We start from the raw sequence: 17373 nt of genomic DNA on the forward strand, positions 1-17373 counted from the left end.
TAAAGGTGCATGTGAGAAAGGCAGGGACAACACTGACACTAAAGTTAACTCCGCAAGAAGGGATATACCTTTAACTTGCTGGTCTGTCTAATACTTCTCTTAATCTGAACATTCACATTAAGACAGACTAGGAAGAAGGATTGGCCATCCACTTCTGAAACAGCAGGCCTCAGAAAACCCTATGTACAACATTTAGATAACAGAGATGGCAAAGGAGGTTGAGTTTTCAAGCACGGAAATACAAAGGAAGAATATATTGAAATAGTGTATTAATTAATAAATACAGCAAACACATGAGGACACTTTTAGATAGCAACTAGTGCCACAAAGAAATAGAAATGGTGGCTAGAAAAGTGTAGGGTACTGACTGATGGTATAATTTCTCATATTTTTCTAAAATAATAAAGAGTACTGATTTTTCCTTAGGAATAATTTCTATATTACACATAAAAAGACTCCACATGGACAGCAGTGATGACTGTATGTGGAGAATGTATCGACTTTTGGTGATAAAAGTAAAAATGCTTGAAATGGCAAATGCTTTGTTATACTTATTTCATGAGTCTTCTCACTGCAATCAAGTCGGAGGTGACACACACAGCAAGTTTCCAGGCTGTAAATCACATGGGAGGAGTCCACCCTGTGAGCTTCTTTCTGCCACTTTGTCAACAGCAGTCTTGTGGACTAAACCTTCAGAGCACCCTACACTGCCCCGTTCCCACCCCCACCCCCATTCAAACATGTACTTGTTAACAGAATTGTACCTTCTTATATTTTGGGGATGGTGGAATGGAGTTGGTGATAGAAAGAAGATCTATGGGCATCCTTACTTAAGATTTACATTAAAGTATATATTATTAAATTAAAGCTTTAAAACTATAGACTCTCTATGAAGAAAAGTTGGAAGATGTTTAATAGATTTCCCTCTCTTTCAATGTTACTGAGTCGAAACTAACTCACAGCTGATTGACACCTCTAGCAAGTTTTCAAGGCTGCAAACTGCATGCACAGGAGTCAAGTACCCCTCTTTCCCCTGTGGAGCAGCTGGTGGATTTGAACTGTTTGCCTGTGGAACTAGATTTATTATTATTTTGTTTTAAATGAATAAAGTTTTCTTTTTCAAAATGAAAAAGATTTGTTCAATCATCTTCACCAGCAGCTGGGGCATCATGACTGTTGGTGGTTCTGGTGTAAATGACTTGAACTCTATGTTTTGAAATCAGCTTGACAAATCTTTTACTTAGCAGCTCCAGGACTGACCTGGCCTAGGAACCATGGAACTTCATCTCTCAGAGCCAAGAGGCGGGGTGAAAAGCTGTAGCGGGGTCCTTCTTTACAGAGTTTGGCATATGTGACTTTCTCAAACCAAGACCAGGTTATTGAGACTGTCCTGAACTTTGCCCTTGGACAGATTTTTTTCATGGGGTCTTTGTCATTCCTGGCTGATTTTCCGGCATCTTTTTCTGGTCGTCCTTGTGCTGCATCATGAAGCTCAGAGAGGAGCTACCAAAGTGCAGCCCTGTTATGATGTCGGACAAAAAAGAATTATTATTATTTTTTAAATAGATGTTTTGGAATAGACTGGTGAGCATGTCCAAAATCAACATCTGGGTGTTTAAACATGTCAAATGGTTTCACACTGATTCTTAGGGCTGTATTTTTTGATAATGCCTTCAGTGCAGCTTGAATTTGTTTATCCACTAGTACTTACTTAATCATGTTACTCTGGAAAGGAGTTCTAGGTTAGTCAGTTCTTTTTGGGCCAATGGCTAGTGTATTCTACCTTCTTTTATTGTTTCCGGTCAAGATTTTGCCCACAGCATCTTGATTCAGTACTGAAAGTCAAGGTTTGAGGGTTTTGGTTTTGTTTTTTTTTTTACATTTTTCCGCTTGAGAAATGCTAAGTGAGTTATCTTTATATGTTCAGACTCTAGTATTTTGCTTTGTCTTCTTGAGTTGCCCTTTGAACTCTTTTGTTCATGTCTTTTACTTTCGTATTTCTTCTCTTTGTCCAATTTTCACAGTCTCTTCTGACATCCACTTTGATCTTTTCTTTCACCTGTCTTTGTAATGACCTATTGCTTTCTTCATGGATGTCATCCCATGTCATGTGGATCCTCAATTATTAGTGTTCAACGTCTCAAAACTATACTTCAGCATTAGCGTTTCATATCCGAGAATGTGTCATCAGAAAAAGAGGAAGGTTCACCAATAAGCTGGATTATACAGAGGATACAGTGTTGGTTTGCTAAAAGTGAGGAGGACTTGAAATGCCTGCTGCAGAAGATCAGAGTACAGAATTCAAACAGGATTACATTTCAACAGCGGCAAAGTTTAACAGGGCAGCAAGTAATAAATGTTGGAGAAGATGTGGCAAAAAAGGAACTCTCATGCATTGTTGGTGGGATTGTAAAATGGTACAACCATTCTGGAAGGCAGTTTGGTGCTTCCTCAAAAAGCTGAACATAGAAATTCCATATGACCGAGCTATTCTACTACTTGGAATATACCCTGAGAATATGAGAACTGAGGCACAAACCGAGATTTGTACACCAATGTTCACAGCTGCATTATTCACTATCGTTAAGAACATGGAAACAACCCAAATGTCCAACCATAAACGAATGGATTAAGAAATTATGGTACATTCACACAATGGAATACTATGCAGCATGCAGGAGCAGTAACTTTGTAAGCTGTTGCCTAACTTGGGAGGGATTGGAGAGCATTATGCTGAGTGAACTCAGTTACACAAAGATAAGTATTATATAAAACCACTATTGTAGAATGAGTATAAGGATCCAAGAGGGGTGGCAGAGGGTGGAAGCAGAGGGGTAAAGATGTGCAGGGGGAGGGGAGTTTAATCATGGGGTTTACAATTTGATGGGGCGTGGTGAGGGAAATGGAAAGAATCTGTTCTAAAAAACAATGTATTTGAATTTTGTAAATAAATTAGTAGAAAACTGGGGGGAGGGGGAAGGAAAACAAAAATCATCACCACTGGGCCAATAAGCAATATCTTGATGAGGAAAATAAGCTGTCAACAATTTCATCTTACTTGAATCCATATCAACACCCAAGATACCAGCAGTGAGGAATTCAAAAGACATGTTGCAAAGGGAAAATCTGCTGACAAGGACCTCTCCAAAATGTTAAAGAGCAATGATGTAAGTGTAAAGACTAAAAGACACCTGATTTAAATCACGGTCTTTTCAATTACTTGCTATGCATCTGACAACTGAACAGTAATTAAGGATGACAAAAGAATTGATGTCTTTGAGTTGTGGTGTTGGGAAGAATGTTAAATACCCCAGGGACTGCAAGAGAATAAACAAATATGTCTTGGACAAAGTGCAAACAGCGCACCCCTTAGAGACAATGATGGTGAAACTTCATCTTACCTACTTTGGGCATCTTAACAAGGAAGGGTCAGTCTTTGGAAAAAGACATCATGCTTGCGAAGGTAGAGGGTCAGCAAAAAAGAGGAAGACCCACAACAAGATGGACTGACAAAGTGACCGTGACAAGGGGCTCAAGTCTATCAGAGATGATAAAGGTAGCATTAGGACAGGGCAAGGTTCAGATCTGTTGTTCACATGGTTACTATTGAGATGTAGTCAACAAGATGGCATCTAGCAAGAAAATAGGTGTCATAGGCAATTTCTAAGGGCCCTTCCCTTAATTTCTCCTCTTATGAGACAAATGACTCAGTGTAAGAAAAAAACCAAAACCAAACAAAAAACCTGACATAAATCATGTAGTATAAAATTTACTCCTTTAAAGTATACTTTTAATGGTTTTTTATATGTTAAAAATGGTGCAAATACTGTGGTTTCAAGTCTCATGAATATATATTTTAGGAGTAACGCTACTAGAACGTATGGTAATTCTCATGTCTGAATAACTGTCAAACTGTATTCTAAACTAGCTATTTTTCCACTGGTAATATTTGAGTATTCCAATTTCTTTGCATTCTGCACCAGCATTATGGCCATTAAAAAAACCCACAAACATTAGTCATTCTAGTGGGATGAAGTAGTATTTTATATCTTACTTAGATGGTTTGATTTTTATCTCTGCAATAACTAATAAGAAACCTTGGCAGTGCAGTGCTTCAAACATACCACTCACTTCAAGTCAGAAATACTGCAGCTCTCCCTGGAGTTGACTCAATAGTAATGGGTTAATGAGTATCAATTTTAAGTACCTTTTAATATTTATTGGCTATTTCTAGGTCTTCTCTAAAGAATTGTCTGTTTCAAAATCTTTGCCTACTTTTCTATTTGCTTATTGTTCAAGTGGAAAAAAAGTTCTTTAGAAGTATTCTATATACAAGCTTCTCTTTGTTTTCAAACACTAAAAATAATTTATTTCCATTTTTTTCCAATTGTTGCACATTTTCTCCCCACTTCCCGTCCCTTACGCTCCTGGCAATACATCCCTTGACTCAGACTATTCTCATACTTATAATGCCTAATCATATATTCCTTTCACAGTTCCTCTCATCTGATGTAAAGCAGTGTTCATTACCTACTTACTCTTTTCCCATTCTCTCCCTAACCCCTCATGTTTATTCATCCTATTTTTTAACAGCCATGAAGCAGGTGTGATTTGTTTTTCTCTTTTGAGTTTATAGACTGTACTGTGTCCCCCTTGAAAATCTAACCCTCTATGATTACACTTACAATTTACAATATACTGTCCTTAGCTATCTGACATTAGCTATAATATCCCTAGTGGCACGACCTCTTCTAAATCTAGCCTGCACTTCAGGCAGTTCTTTGTTCATACGCTGTTGTCAGATGGATCTTGGCTGAAAGCAGACAGTACCAGAGCAATGTCTATGTTTAATTGACTATGCAAAGGCACTTGACTGTGTGGATCACAAGAAACGATGGGTGACTTTGAGAGGAATGGGAATCCCAGAACATTGGATTGTGCTTATGCGAAATTTATACTTGAACCAGGAGGCAGTCATCGGAGCAAATCAAAGAAACACTACAGGGTTCAAAACTGGGAAAGATGTGCGTCATGGATGTGTCCTATCTCCATATCATTTCAATCTTTATGCAGAACAGATTACTCGGGAGGCTGGGCTCTATGAGGAGAAATGTGACATCAGGACTGGAGGAAGACTCATCAACAATCTGCATTACACAGATGACAAAACCCTGCTTGCTGAAACTGAGGAGGACCTGAAGTGCTTGCTGCAGAAGGCCAAGGACTGCAGCCTTCGATATGGACTGAAGCTCAACATCAAGGAAACAAAGATTTTCACTGCTGGGCCGACTGGCACCATCATAACAGATGTCAAAGAGATTGCGATTGTTGATCGCTTTAGTTTCTTTAGTCAGCAATCTTGGTACCAGCAGCCAGGAAATTAAAAGACGAATTGCTTTGGGAAAGACTGCTGTCAGAGACATCTCCAAGGTACTGAGGAGCAACAATGTCAGTCTGGAGACTAAGGTGCACCTGATTCAGGACATGGTCTTTGCCATTACTTGCTATGCTTCAGAGAGCTGGACAATGACTAGGGATGATAGAAGGAGAATTGATGCCTTTGAGCTTTGGTGCTGGAGAAGAGTACTGAATAGTCCATGGACTTCTAGGAGAACAAACAAGTTAATCCTGGAGAGGGTGAAGCCAGGCTGCTCCTTGGAGGCAAGGATTCTGAAGCTTCATGGATATGTTGAAAGGAGGGACCAGTCCTTGGAGAGGGCCGTCATGCGTGGGAGGGTGGAGGGACAGTGCAGGAGAAGACCCTTGATGAGAGGGGTTGATTCCACCACTGGGGTAATGGGGACAGGCGTGTCGGAGACAATGAGATTGGCAACGGGTAGAGCAGGGTTTAGGGTTATTGCACTTAGGGTTGTAATGAGTTGCAAGCGACTCAACACAAAACAGCAGCAGCAGCAGCAGCAGCAGCAGCATACTGTCCTTGTTAGGTTAAAGGAACAAGATTAGTGTACAGTGTATTTTGTTTGAGCCAATCTCTTTTGAGGTATAAAGGATTAAATCCAAGTTAGCAAGAAGACATAGGGGAAGAGATGTGCTAACTGCCGAAGAGCAGAAGGATCTTATCCCAGAACCAACACACAGAAACGTTTCTCCCTAGAGTGGGCACCCTGAATTCTACACTGTGAAAAAATTTGTTTAAAGTCAATGCCCTGTGGTTATTTGTATTCTAGTAGCACTAGTTAACCAAGATGGGGGGGGGGTGTCCTGTCACTTAACAAGATAGGTCTTTCAATCCATGAATTGGTCATCTTTTCATTCATCTATTTAAGCTTTTTAAATTTCTTTCAACTATATTTTAACTGATGTGACTAGCTTCTTTAAGAAATAAATACATTTAAGATTGGGAAAATAAAGAAGTGAGGAAGAAAGAAAACTTGCAGAGTTACAAAAACTTCAGAGTTGTATCATTCAAATGCAATGTATGGACTCAATCTGTATTATAATTTGATTAAAAGGTAAAAAAAAACTGTCAAGCCCTCTGTACAATCTACATATGGACTAGGCTTTTAACATTACTTATTTAAGGTGTAATAATGTTGTGGTTACACTAAAAATTTTAAAAGAACTAAATTTTAGTTTCAGGATGGATAAAACATTTGAGATTTTCAGCAAAATACTTCTTTTTGGGGAAGGTGATGAGGATTTTGAGAAAACATAAATGAGGGTTCTATTTTCTCTAGTACTTCTATTTTTCAAAATTAAGGTCTCAAAATTGAAAAGCTTTAAATAATATTATATATCAAGTTAAATACAGAACGATAACTTTCCTTGAGAGTTGGCTAAAGAAAAATTCCAAGCCCTATTTTCTCAATGAAGTCCAGTATTAAAACTGAAGATGCATTCTGAAGAAAACAAAAACAAAACACAAACCAAAACCCCGTACCAAGACATAAGTATCACATTTAAGTACAAATGTAATGATAAACATCTAGTAAGAATGTTTATTACATCAGTAACAAATAGCCCCAAACAGTATAAGCAATATGCTCTATTTATCAATACTTTCTAAATTTAGTTGAATTTTTCCCTTTAAATAACTTTTAAAGCAGCGAGTTCTCAATTATGATGTATAATCAGCATCACCTGAACAGATATTAAGTTAGCAAGGAATTCAGGAAACATTTTAGGTGTGCTGAAACGAACACCTAGGGGTTAAACAAAGGGAAAAATTTTTTTTAAAGTTCAATAGTAGATTTTTCTGCCTCATCATCAGGGTTGAGAACCAGTGCATCAGGGTACATTGTTATTTTTGCAATTACTGTTACTTTTTTTTTTAAAAAAAATTTGATTCCAAGCCATTATCAGATTAAAACGTAACATTATCTCAGAAAGGGGGAGATCTTGCCCCCTTACCATTGAGGTTACTGCTTAGAATATTTGCTCAACTTCTTATCTTTTTGATAAATACAACTTGGAAGCATTAAAAAAAGGAATAAAATTGAAAAGGCAAAAGGAAATTAACACTTGAAAGCAAACCATTTAGGAAGTCCCTCAGTAGCACATTTCAATACAAGGGAAATAATGTTGCTCTGGGTGACAGTAAAGCTAGGAGTTAACTAAACCTGCCAGATATAGTGAAGGAGGAGGATAAAGCAGGATACTAAAGAGAGGGAGAAAGAGTACAAAAGTGAAAAAAGAGCAAAAAAGAAGAAAATTAGGAAAAAAAAAGAATAGAATTCTGTTTTGGATGCCACTTTAGTTGCCATAAGTCCCACGTCTATGTTAGAAATCAGTTCTTTGTAGTAGAAGCTGCCATTTTCCCCTCCAGAGTAGTAAGGGGCATGCATACTTGAAGTAATGCTACCTAATCTTCTCTTTATTTATTTACAAAGGCAATATAGTAACTGACTCTTTTCATCATAGCTATGAGTACAGGTTAAGAAGAAATCCAAAACTAGTAGAATTATAGATCTTGGGATCCATTAAGAATATCATGCTTAAATTCATGGTAAGAAAAGTTAGGCTTTTAATAAGAACAAACTTACCTGAACTTTAACTTCCTGATGGCTGAGCAGAGGAACCAGATGAGGAACTATTCCAGAGTCTATTACCATCTGTATCTGTTCATTGCCAGCATCAGTAAGGTAAGAAAGAGCCCAGACAGTATCTACCAATATCTAATGAACAAAATGAAAATTCAGCTTTTGAATAATTTTTTATTTTAATAATCTTAACTATAGAGACTTATTTAAGATTGTCCTATCATATTTTTCCTCCATTCTTTTCTCAATCTCGATTCACGGAAATCTTGACTTTATTAAAGTATAGGTATCTTTTAGCCACATTCAGAATATTCACGTTAAGTCTGATCATGATCCCAGATTGGTATTGTATTTTAATGTACTTAAGACATGCACACTATATAGCGTATGAGAAAAGAGTAAATAAAATTTTTTCTCTTTTCCAAATGTTCACTCTGATGTGATATATCCAAAGATATGCATAATGGTGCCCAACATTTGACTCAATAAATGGATCTATTTATTTTCTAGTACCATTAGAGAAGGATGTCTAAAGGCAATATTCTTGTATTAGATTATTATAGCTTAATCTTATCAACTAGTTTGCTTTGCTTTATTAAAATGGGAGGTAACTTTCTGACATAATTTGGGCATGTTGCAAGGAGGGGCTGATCCTTGGAGAGGACATCATGTTTGGCAGAGTGGAAGGGAAGTGAAGGAGAGGAAGACCTTTGATGAGATGGATCGATTCTGTGACTGGAGTGGTGGGAATAAGTGCGTTTGAGATGGCTAGGTTGGGACAGGATAGAATGGCATTTAGGGCTCTTGTACATGGGGTCGCTGTAAGTCTGCAAGCGACTCGATGGCACATAACAACAACAACAACAACAACTACTTTCAAAGTAGTACAGATGTCCCCTACCTCTGTTAATCAACATATTAAAGAACTATATAGATCAAGTTGTAAGATCTGTAATTAAAAAAAGATGTTCTTGTTCAAATTACATACTGTAGACATGTTGCCAGGATTTTTTTTATAAAAAGAAATCTCTGTAATTAATGTACACTAAACAGCCGGTGAATCAAACAAGAATACATTTTTATGGGAATGAAAAATGGAAGAGGGATGATGTTGAATTCATTGTCAAAAAGAACATCTAACCTGAAGTACAATACTATGAAGGACAAGAGACTATGCATATATATACAAGGAAGACCTGTTAATGTAACTATTATTCAAATATATGCAACAACCACTAAAAATCCAATGATGAAGTTGAGAACTACTTCTAACTTTTGCAATGTGAAATTGACTGAACACACAACCAAGATGCATTTATAATAACTGGTGAGTGGAATGAAAATATTGTAAACAAAGGAGGACAAGGAATAGTAATTAGAAAATGTAGCCTTAATGACAGAAATGAGGTTGGAGATCAAATGACAGAATTCTGTACCATCAATGACTTATTAACTGCAAATACTTTTTAAAAAATATAAATGGAAAAACAACCATGAGAAATCATCTCCTACCAGTAAGAATAGCAAAATTTAACAGAGCAGCAAACAACAAATGCTGGTGAGGTTGCGGAGAAACGAACCCTTATTCACTGTTGGTGCAACCACGATGGAAGACTGTATGGCGCTTTCTCAAAAAGTTGCAAATAGAAACACCATTTGACCCAGCAATTCCACTACTGGGAATATACCCCAAAGAGACCATAACCGCCACCCAAGCAGATATATGCACACCCATTTTTGGCGCGGCTTTGTTCACAATAGCAAAGAGTTGGAAACAACCAGTGCCCATCAACAAACAAATGGATGGAGAAGCTGTGGTATATTCACACAATGGAATACTATGCTGCATTGAAAAACAAGGAACTCATGCAATATTATTCAAAATAGGTGACCCTGGAGGACATTATGCTGAGTGAAGTATCTTAATCACAGAAGGACATGTACTGCACAGTGCCACTGTAGTAGAATGGGACTGACATCAGGGTTGGGAAGAGACTGAAAAAAAAATTGGATAAATTATGTATACTGCACTGAAACAGATGAGGGAGACAACAGTTTAAAAGTGATATATGGTTGGGTATTATGGTTATGACAAGTGAAGGTTGCATAGTGGACTGCAATGCAGGGAGTGGGGGTGAGGGAGTTGGGGGATGGACTGTATACCAATGAAGGAGTTTTTCTTTTGCTTTTCAAGGAGAGGTGCGAACTGGGGGGAGGGGTGAGGGTGGGACAGGGAGAAAAGTGCAATGAATGAATGGAAATCCAAAGTCTCTGTAAATGTTCATTAAAAAAAAAAAAAAAAGGAAATCCCACACATGGACCACCCCTGACAAAGGATTACAAAGGAATCAAACTGACTGTATCTATCAAAAGAGTTTATGGAGAAGCTTGCTGCCAGCAGTCAAAACAGGGCCAGCAGGTGACTGTGGAGGAGACCATCAATTATTCCTGTGAAAGTTCAAACTGAAGCTAAGAAAATTAAAACAAGTATACAAGAACCAAAATATGACCTTGAGTTGATACCACCTGAATTGAAAAATCAATATCAAAGACTAATTTGATGCAATAAATGGTAACGACCAGATGAGCTGTAGGATAACATGAAGGATACTATCTGTGAAGAAAGCAAAAGACAAAAAAAGACCAAAATGGATGCCAGAAGAGACTCTGAAGAACAAATTCAAGCTCTGAGTTCCAATACTGAAAGATGCTATGGGTAAAATACTGAATGATAAAGAAGAGAGATGAATGAATTCATTCAGAGAATGAATCCAAGAGATGGAAAACACTACCAAAAAGAACTGGCTGACCCTGAACCTCAGGAAGTAGCATATATAGCATCTAAAAACCAATGGTAAAGAAGCAACAAGTTTAAACTACACTGAATGCACTGGCAAAAAAAAAAAGGCCCCAGAATTAATGGGGTACCAACTGACATGTTTCAAAGAACAGATGCAGCCCTGGGCTGGTGTTCACCAGTCTATTCCAAGAAATCTGGAAGACAGCTACCTGACTAACTGACTTGAAGAGATCTATACTTATTCCTATTCCAAAAAAAAAAAGGTTATCTAACAAAACGTGGAAATTTATTGAATACTATCATTAATCGGCGCAGAAGGGGAAGACCCTCTATGAGGTGGATTGATTCGGTGACTGGGGTAATCGGGATGGGTGTGTCAGAGGCAGTGCTGTTGGTGCAGGATAGAGCAGGGTTTAGGGCTGTTGTGCATAGGGTCGCTATGAGTCGCAAACAACTCGACGGCACATAACAACAACAACAACAACAATCATTAATCACCAGCAAGTAAAATCTTAAAAGATTATACAAAAATTATTAGAACAGTACATCAAAGGGGAACTGTCAGAAAATTCAAGCTGGAATAAGAAGAGATGGAGAAACAAGGGATATCACTAGTGATGTCAGCCAGATCTTGGCTGAAAGCAAAGAAAAAATAAAGCTGTTTACTTGATAAAGCTGTTTACTTGTGTTTTTCATGACTGTGCAAAGTAATTTGTGTGGCTCATATCAAATTATGGCTAACATACAGAATGGGAATCAAAGAACACTTAATTATGTTCTGGAAAAACCTATAAATAGACAAGTAGTTTTCTGAAAAGAACAAGGAAACATTACATGGTTTAAAATCATTAGGTACATAAGGGTAGTTTTCTTCAAAGCTCTGCCGGCTGAGTAATTCATTCAATACGACACCAAAATTGGAGGAAGACTCAACAACAAACGGCAGATGACACTATCTTGCTTGCAGAAAGTGAAGAGAACTTAAAATACTTGTTACAGAAGATCAAAGACTACTGTCTTCAATATGGATTCCATCTCACTGTCAAGAAAATGAAAATCTTCACCACTGGGCATATAAGAAACAGCATGATAGATGGAGAAAAGACTGAAGCTGGCAATGATTTCATTTTATCCAGATCTACAATCAACATTCCTGGTGACAGAAGTCATGAAATATGATGTGTTGCCTTGGAGAAAATTTGCTGCCAAGGATCTCTCCAAAGTGCTAAAGAGGGAGTTGGATCTTAGCGGTGATATTTTCAATTACTGTCCATGTGAAAGTCTGACAATGAGTAAGGATGGCAGAAGAAGAATTGATGTCTTTGTTGCTGGTTTTTTTAATTGAAATCTTTAAAATTGTGATATTGTTGAAGAGTGCTGAATATCCCATGGACAGTCAAAAATCTTACTGCAACTGCAACTAAGATGCTCCTTACAGGTAAGGATGCTGAAACTATACATACTTTGGGCATATTGTTGTAAGAGGTTGTCCTTAGCAAAAGAGATCATGCTGAGAAAGGTAGAGGGTTGGAGAAAGACTCTCAAAACAACATGGATTGATAAAGTAACTGTAACAATGGGTTTGAGCTTAATAGCAAGATTAAGGATGGCACAGGATAGGTCACAGTTCATATACGTTTTTCACGGGGTGGTTCTGAGTTATAGTTAACTCAACAGGACCTATTAACAACACAACACTCAGCCTAAAATTTTTAGTATTTTGTCAAATTTATGTTATAATAAAAAAAGAAAACAAATTTGTTAGATAGCTGAATAAATAATACAATTATTGACAAGGACTGAAATTATTGTGCCAGGAATGTTAATTCCAAAGTCTTTCTGTAATACAGACTCTGTCTCTTAAAAGACAAGTTAGAAAACTTTAAAACTTCTTTTTTTTATTATTAACTTTAATGAACATTTACAGTGACTCTGGATTTCCGTTAATTCATTGTTGCATTTTGAAAACTTTAAAACGTCTTAAATGAGCCTCAACAAACAGCATTCTGCTATTTTCACTTCAGAAATTCCTAAAAGATTAAGGATATTTTTAATGTAAAAAAGACAGTAAAAGGATCAAAAAAAAAAAAAAAAAAGAATTCACACATATAAACTGTTATCAACCATACGTAAAACTAAATTTAATTTGTAAATGTAACTAGAATTTTTCCCATTTCTTATTACCACATGAAAAAATTTTTAATATAAATAATTTCGAGAAATTACTTGAACATAAAAGCCAGGTAGGTATATTTTTTTTAAAGGCCCAATGTTAATAAACCTTTTTTTTTAAAAAAAAAAAAAAGCTCACAAATCAGTAAGAGTATTTATCAGAAAAAGTTTACTACATATGATTAGTATTTTACGTTTGATCTATAAAAGTATTTTTCCCACTTCTAGAAAAATATCTTTTGAGCAAAGATCATTATTATTTTTGACACTGCTTGAAGTAGTCTAACTCTAATTTGTTCTATATGGCTTAAAGCAGTATTGGGGGAAAAGCATTTCCCTAGAACTTTAAAGAAAAAAGTGAACTCATCAATACTGACCACCATATCAAAGTATTTTGAAAGAACCATGGTAAGCTACTGACTGCTGATATACATTTTATATTGGTAATTTTCCTTGCATGCATGACATTTATAGCTTTCCTAACATGACAGACTGTAGCATGTATGCTGACTTTTACACAGTCAGCACTTTTCTATCTCATTCATACGCTCTTATTTGACTTTTTCTTTGTTATCTGTTTAGAATGAGCAGGATATGTACTATGTTTCTCTTTTCCCCCTGGAACTCCTTCTCCTTGTTTGGCTAATTAAGAATTCTCTCTACACTAAATGAAACCACTACTCAAACCACATGCCTGAATACTAACCTATGAACACAGACGTAAGCACAAATGTCGTCCCTTCTATCTTTCAAAACCAAAAACATTACTTATAGTAGATTCAATAGTGGGTAAATTTCTATAACCTTCCCAATCATAACCAAATTCTCTGACCTAAGGGAATGAAATGCCAGTCACAGGGCCTCAGAACCAGTTTCTGGGGCCATCAAGGTCAAGTGGCATAACATGATCACAAAGACAATATTCTACATCCTACTTTGGTGAATTCTCACCACTGGGCTGATTGACAGGATCATGACAGATGGTAACAAGATCGAGATTTTTAACAGCTTTAGTTTGCTTGGCTCCACAATCAACACTCATGGTACAAGCAGCCAGGAAATAAAAAGATGAAGTGCACTGAGAAACTCTGCTGTCAGAGACCTCTCCAAAGTACTGAAGAGCAACGATGTCAGTCTGGAGACTAAGATGTGTCTGATTCAGGCCATGACCTTTGCAATTGGACAATGACTAGGGATGAAAGAAGGAGAAATGATGCTTTTGAGCTGTAGTGCTGGAGAAGATTGTTGAATATATCATGGACTGTTAGGAGAACAAACAAGTTCGTCCTGGAGAGTGTGAAGCAGGCTGCTCCTTGGAGGCAAGGATTCTGAAGCTTCGTGTGACATAATCTGGACATGGTGCAAGGTGGGACCAGTTCTTGGAGAGGGTTATCACGCTTGGGAGGGTGGAGGGACGGTGCAAGAAAGGAAGACCCTCAATGAGATGGACTGATTCAGTGCCTGGGATAATGAGGGTAGGTGTGTCGGAGACAGTGAGATTGGCACAGTATAGGAATATTGCGCACAGGGTCGCTTATGCGCCACAGGCAACTTGACGGCACATAACAACTACTCTGAATAAAATCTGAGGTCTTAAAAGCTTGTGAGCAGCCATTTAAGGCAACAAGTGGTCTTTGTCCAGAATAAAGAAGTGCAAAGAAAAGCAAAGATGCATAGAAGCAAATAGTACAAAGGACCTGAATCTCAACATCTATGACACTGAGACCAAAAACCAGGAAAATGGTTTCTAGCTACCAGTGATGATTGCACAATCACAGTGCAAGGGCCTACAGGGGACAAAAAATGTGGGAGAAAATAAAAGAACCATAAAAATGGTCAGGCTTACTGATCTGATAAGAGACTTGTGGAAGCCCTAAGACTATTACAGTTGTTTGTGACCCTTCAAATCTGAAACAAAACTTCCTCTGTGGCTCAATTTTAAGTCAAACAACAGGAAAGACTGTAATTCACTTCAGAATATTTATACATGATCAAAAGCGCAGCATTTGCCTTGTAAAACCCAAACAGCAGGAAGGGGTGGGACAGAAGGATCCAGGGAAACAAGAAGCCCAGAGATCGGTTACTACGTGGGGATTGCAGGTAATGTCATAAAATGTCTATGAGTAGGTAAGCAGCAACTAATCTGCTCTATAAACTTTCACTCAAGTCATAAAAAAAAAAACAACCCAACAAATAATTAATGATATTAATGAGTTAAGATCACAGATAAGCAATGCTAAAACTTTCCATTTTTTTAACACTAACATATATATGCCTTGATAAACATAATAGTGAATCTTAATTTTTTTCACTAAGATGCAATTTTACGCATAAATGAAAGCTAGTTTGCACTCACACACTACTCTAGAAACTATAAAAGCAGCAACTTGTTTCTGTAAAGATTATAGCCTTGGAAACCAGCTGGTAGCTCTACTTGGCCCTATAAGGGAGCTCTGGTGGCTTAGAGGTGGGAGGAGCTGGGTTGCCAACACACAAATACATAGTACAAATCTACCAGCTGCTCAATGGGAGAAAGATAAACAATTTCTTTCTGTAGGATATATTGCCTCTGAAGCCTGCTGTAGGTCAGCAGTGGGTTAGTGCTGACTTAAGAGTACACAACCATCACACTACAACCCCGCACTATACAGTACAGTCACCACTGAATCAGAACTGAAACAAAGCAATAATTTATTAGTTAAAAAAAAGTTTTAAGTGCAACAATGAACAAATGGAAATCCAAAATCTCTCTAAATGTTCATTAAAATTAGGATTCCCCCACACTTGTACTGTACTGTTGAATCAGAATTGGCTAGCACGGGAGGAGACTGCCCCTTCTTTTCCAGTGGAACACCTGGTGGATTCGAACGTATGCCTTCAGGATTGCAGCACAGCTTCTTGCCACTAGGCCACCAGAGTTCCCTTTGTTTTTAAAAAATTTTTTAGACATATTTCAAAACACCAAAGCACTGCAGTTCAGGGGATTAAAACATGCCATAGGGTTTATGAACATGATGTCTAACATAGTATTACTCAATCTGGTTACAGGGTAGCCCTAAGGAATACATACATATATTTATACCTACGTTAATATGTCATGGGAGCATTACTCACATTTACATCTGTGTGATGAATTAAAACACAAAGGGCTGGAAGAATCTGAGGGGGAAAAAGTTACACATAATTAAAAAATATTCACTATTTAATCTACTTTTATTTTAGAAAGTGAATCCAAAATCTTACCTCCTGAATGGTCTCCATTGGCGGTGGTGGGTCTTTGTGGCGACATAAATTGACCATAACCCAAGTAACATTTCTTAAGAATGTTATAGGAATAGATGGGCTTATGAAGGAAAGTAGAGGTTTCACAACTCCAAGACTTATGACATAATCTCTACACTGGGGTCCATCACCTGTAAGAAGAAGGATTCATTCATTCAATAAAATATACTGACAATATGCAATACTGAAAACAAAGTACCAGATACAATATGATGTTATCTGGGTTTTTAACTGGATAATATAATTTGCTTTAAAAAAAATACCAGGAAATTATAACTAAATGTCCTGTGTTTTCAGAATTAAGAGAAGCTTGTTAAAGTGCTAAGATTTTCTTTGGGAGGCACATTACTCATCCTTTTTACTTAATAAGCTGTAAGCTCTAACAATTTGGGTGTCCTTTAAAATTCTTTGTCAAAGTGAAAGGAATGCAGTAACACTGTGGGTACCGTTAACTGATGTGAAACAAAAATGTTTATGATTGGAGAAATGTAAAATCAATCTGCTTTGCAAATTTTCACTGAAGTTTAACAATAAAAAGAACGATGCAAATTTATAAATGGATTTTTAAAAATGACTAGCTTTAAAAAATATATTTATTTTTTTAACTTAATGTTTTCTATCAGCATAAATAAATGGAAGAGATCATTACTAGTTCTAAACAATTGTGAGAGAGAACGCGCAGATGGGAGGAAGCTTGCAAATGGCTGCTGAGAGAGTAGTTTTTGCTAAGAGAAATTCAGCTCAACTGAAAAATGCCTCAACCCTTTCAAGTCTTAAGAAACTGCTTTGCATGGCCTCTAAACTCCTAATGAAGAGTTCTGATACAGTTTGGCTTCAGTACCATGTTTTGGTCTTTAACAATGCTTTGCCCCAGGTTTGCCAAAGCATCTCTCCATCTTGGTATCCTTTGAAAGTCTGTTATTTTCTGAGTAGATGTTTTCACAGAATATTGTCTTTAAAATCAGATTACCTCTTCTATAGTGAAAACACTTTTATGTTTCTAATCTAAAAAGTAGTATTTTCTTAATACATAACTGCAATAAAGCTGAAGTAGGATGTATGGTTTTTGCAAATGCTTTAACAGCTGATAAAATTTTATATTTGTAAGATTAATATATT

The 17373-nt window shown here is 37.0% G+C and overlaps 1 protein-coding gene across 1 annotated transcript in view; it reads right to left on the reverse strand.

Annotated features, from left to right (window-relative positions):
• The window catches only part of KPNA4 (karyopherin alpha 4 (importin alpha 3)), a 106701-nt gene that overhangs the window by 16213 nt on the left and 73115 nt on the right, over window positions 1–17373 (reverse strand). Inside the window, exons 9-11 of the mRNA XM_006901338.1 lie at window positions 16216–16385; window positions 16087–16131; window positions 8004–8135 (exon numbers count right to left, since the gene is read on the reverse strand). Of these exons, the coding sequence (XP_006901400.1) occupies window positions 8004–8135; window positions 16087–16131; window positions 16216–16385 (347 nt within the window). The remainder of the gene's footprint in view (window positions 1–8003; window positions 8136–16086; window positions 16132–16215; window positions 16386–17373) is intronic.

Source organism: Elephantulus edwardii, unplaced genomic scaffold (genome assembly GCF_000299155.1).
Source record: "Elephantulus edwardii isolate Elephantulus edwardi_28Jun2011 unplaced genomic scaffold, EleEdw1.0 scaffold00320, whole genome shotgun sequence".
NCBI lineage: Eukaryota > Metazoa > Chordata > Mammalia > Macroscelidea > Macroscelididae > Elephantulus > Elephantulus edwardii.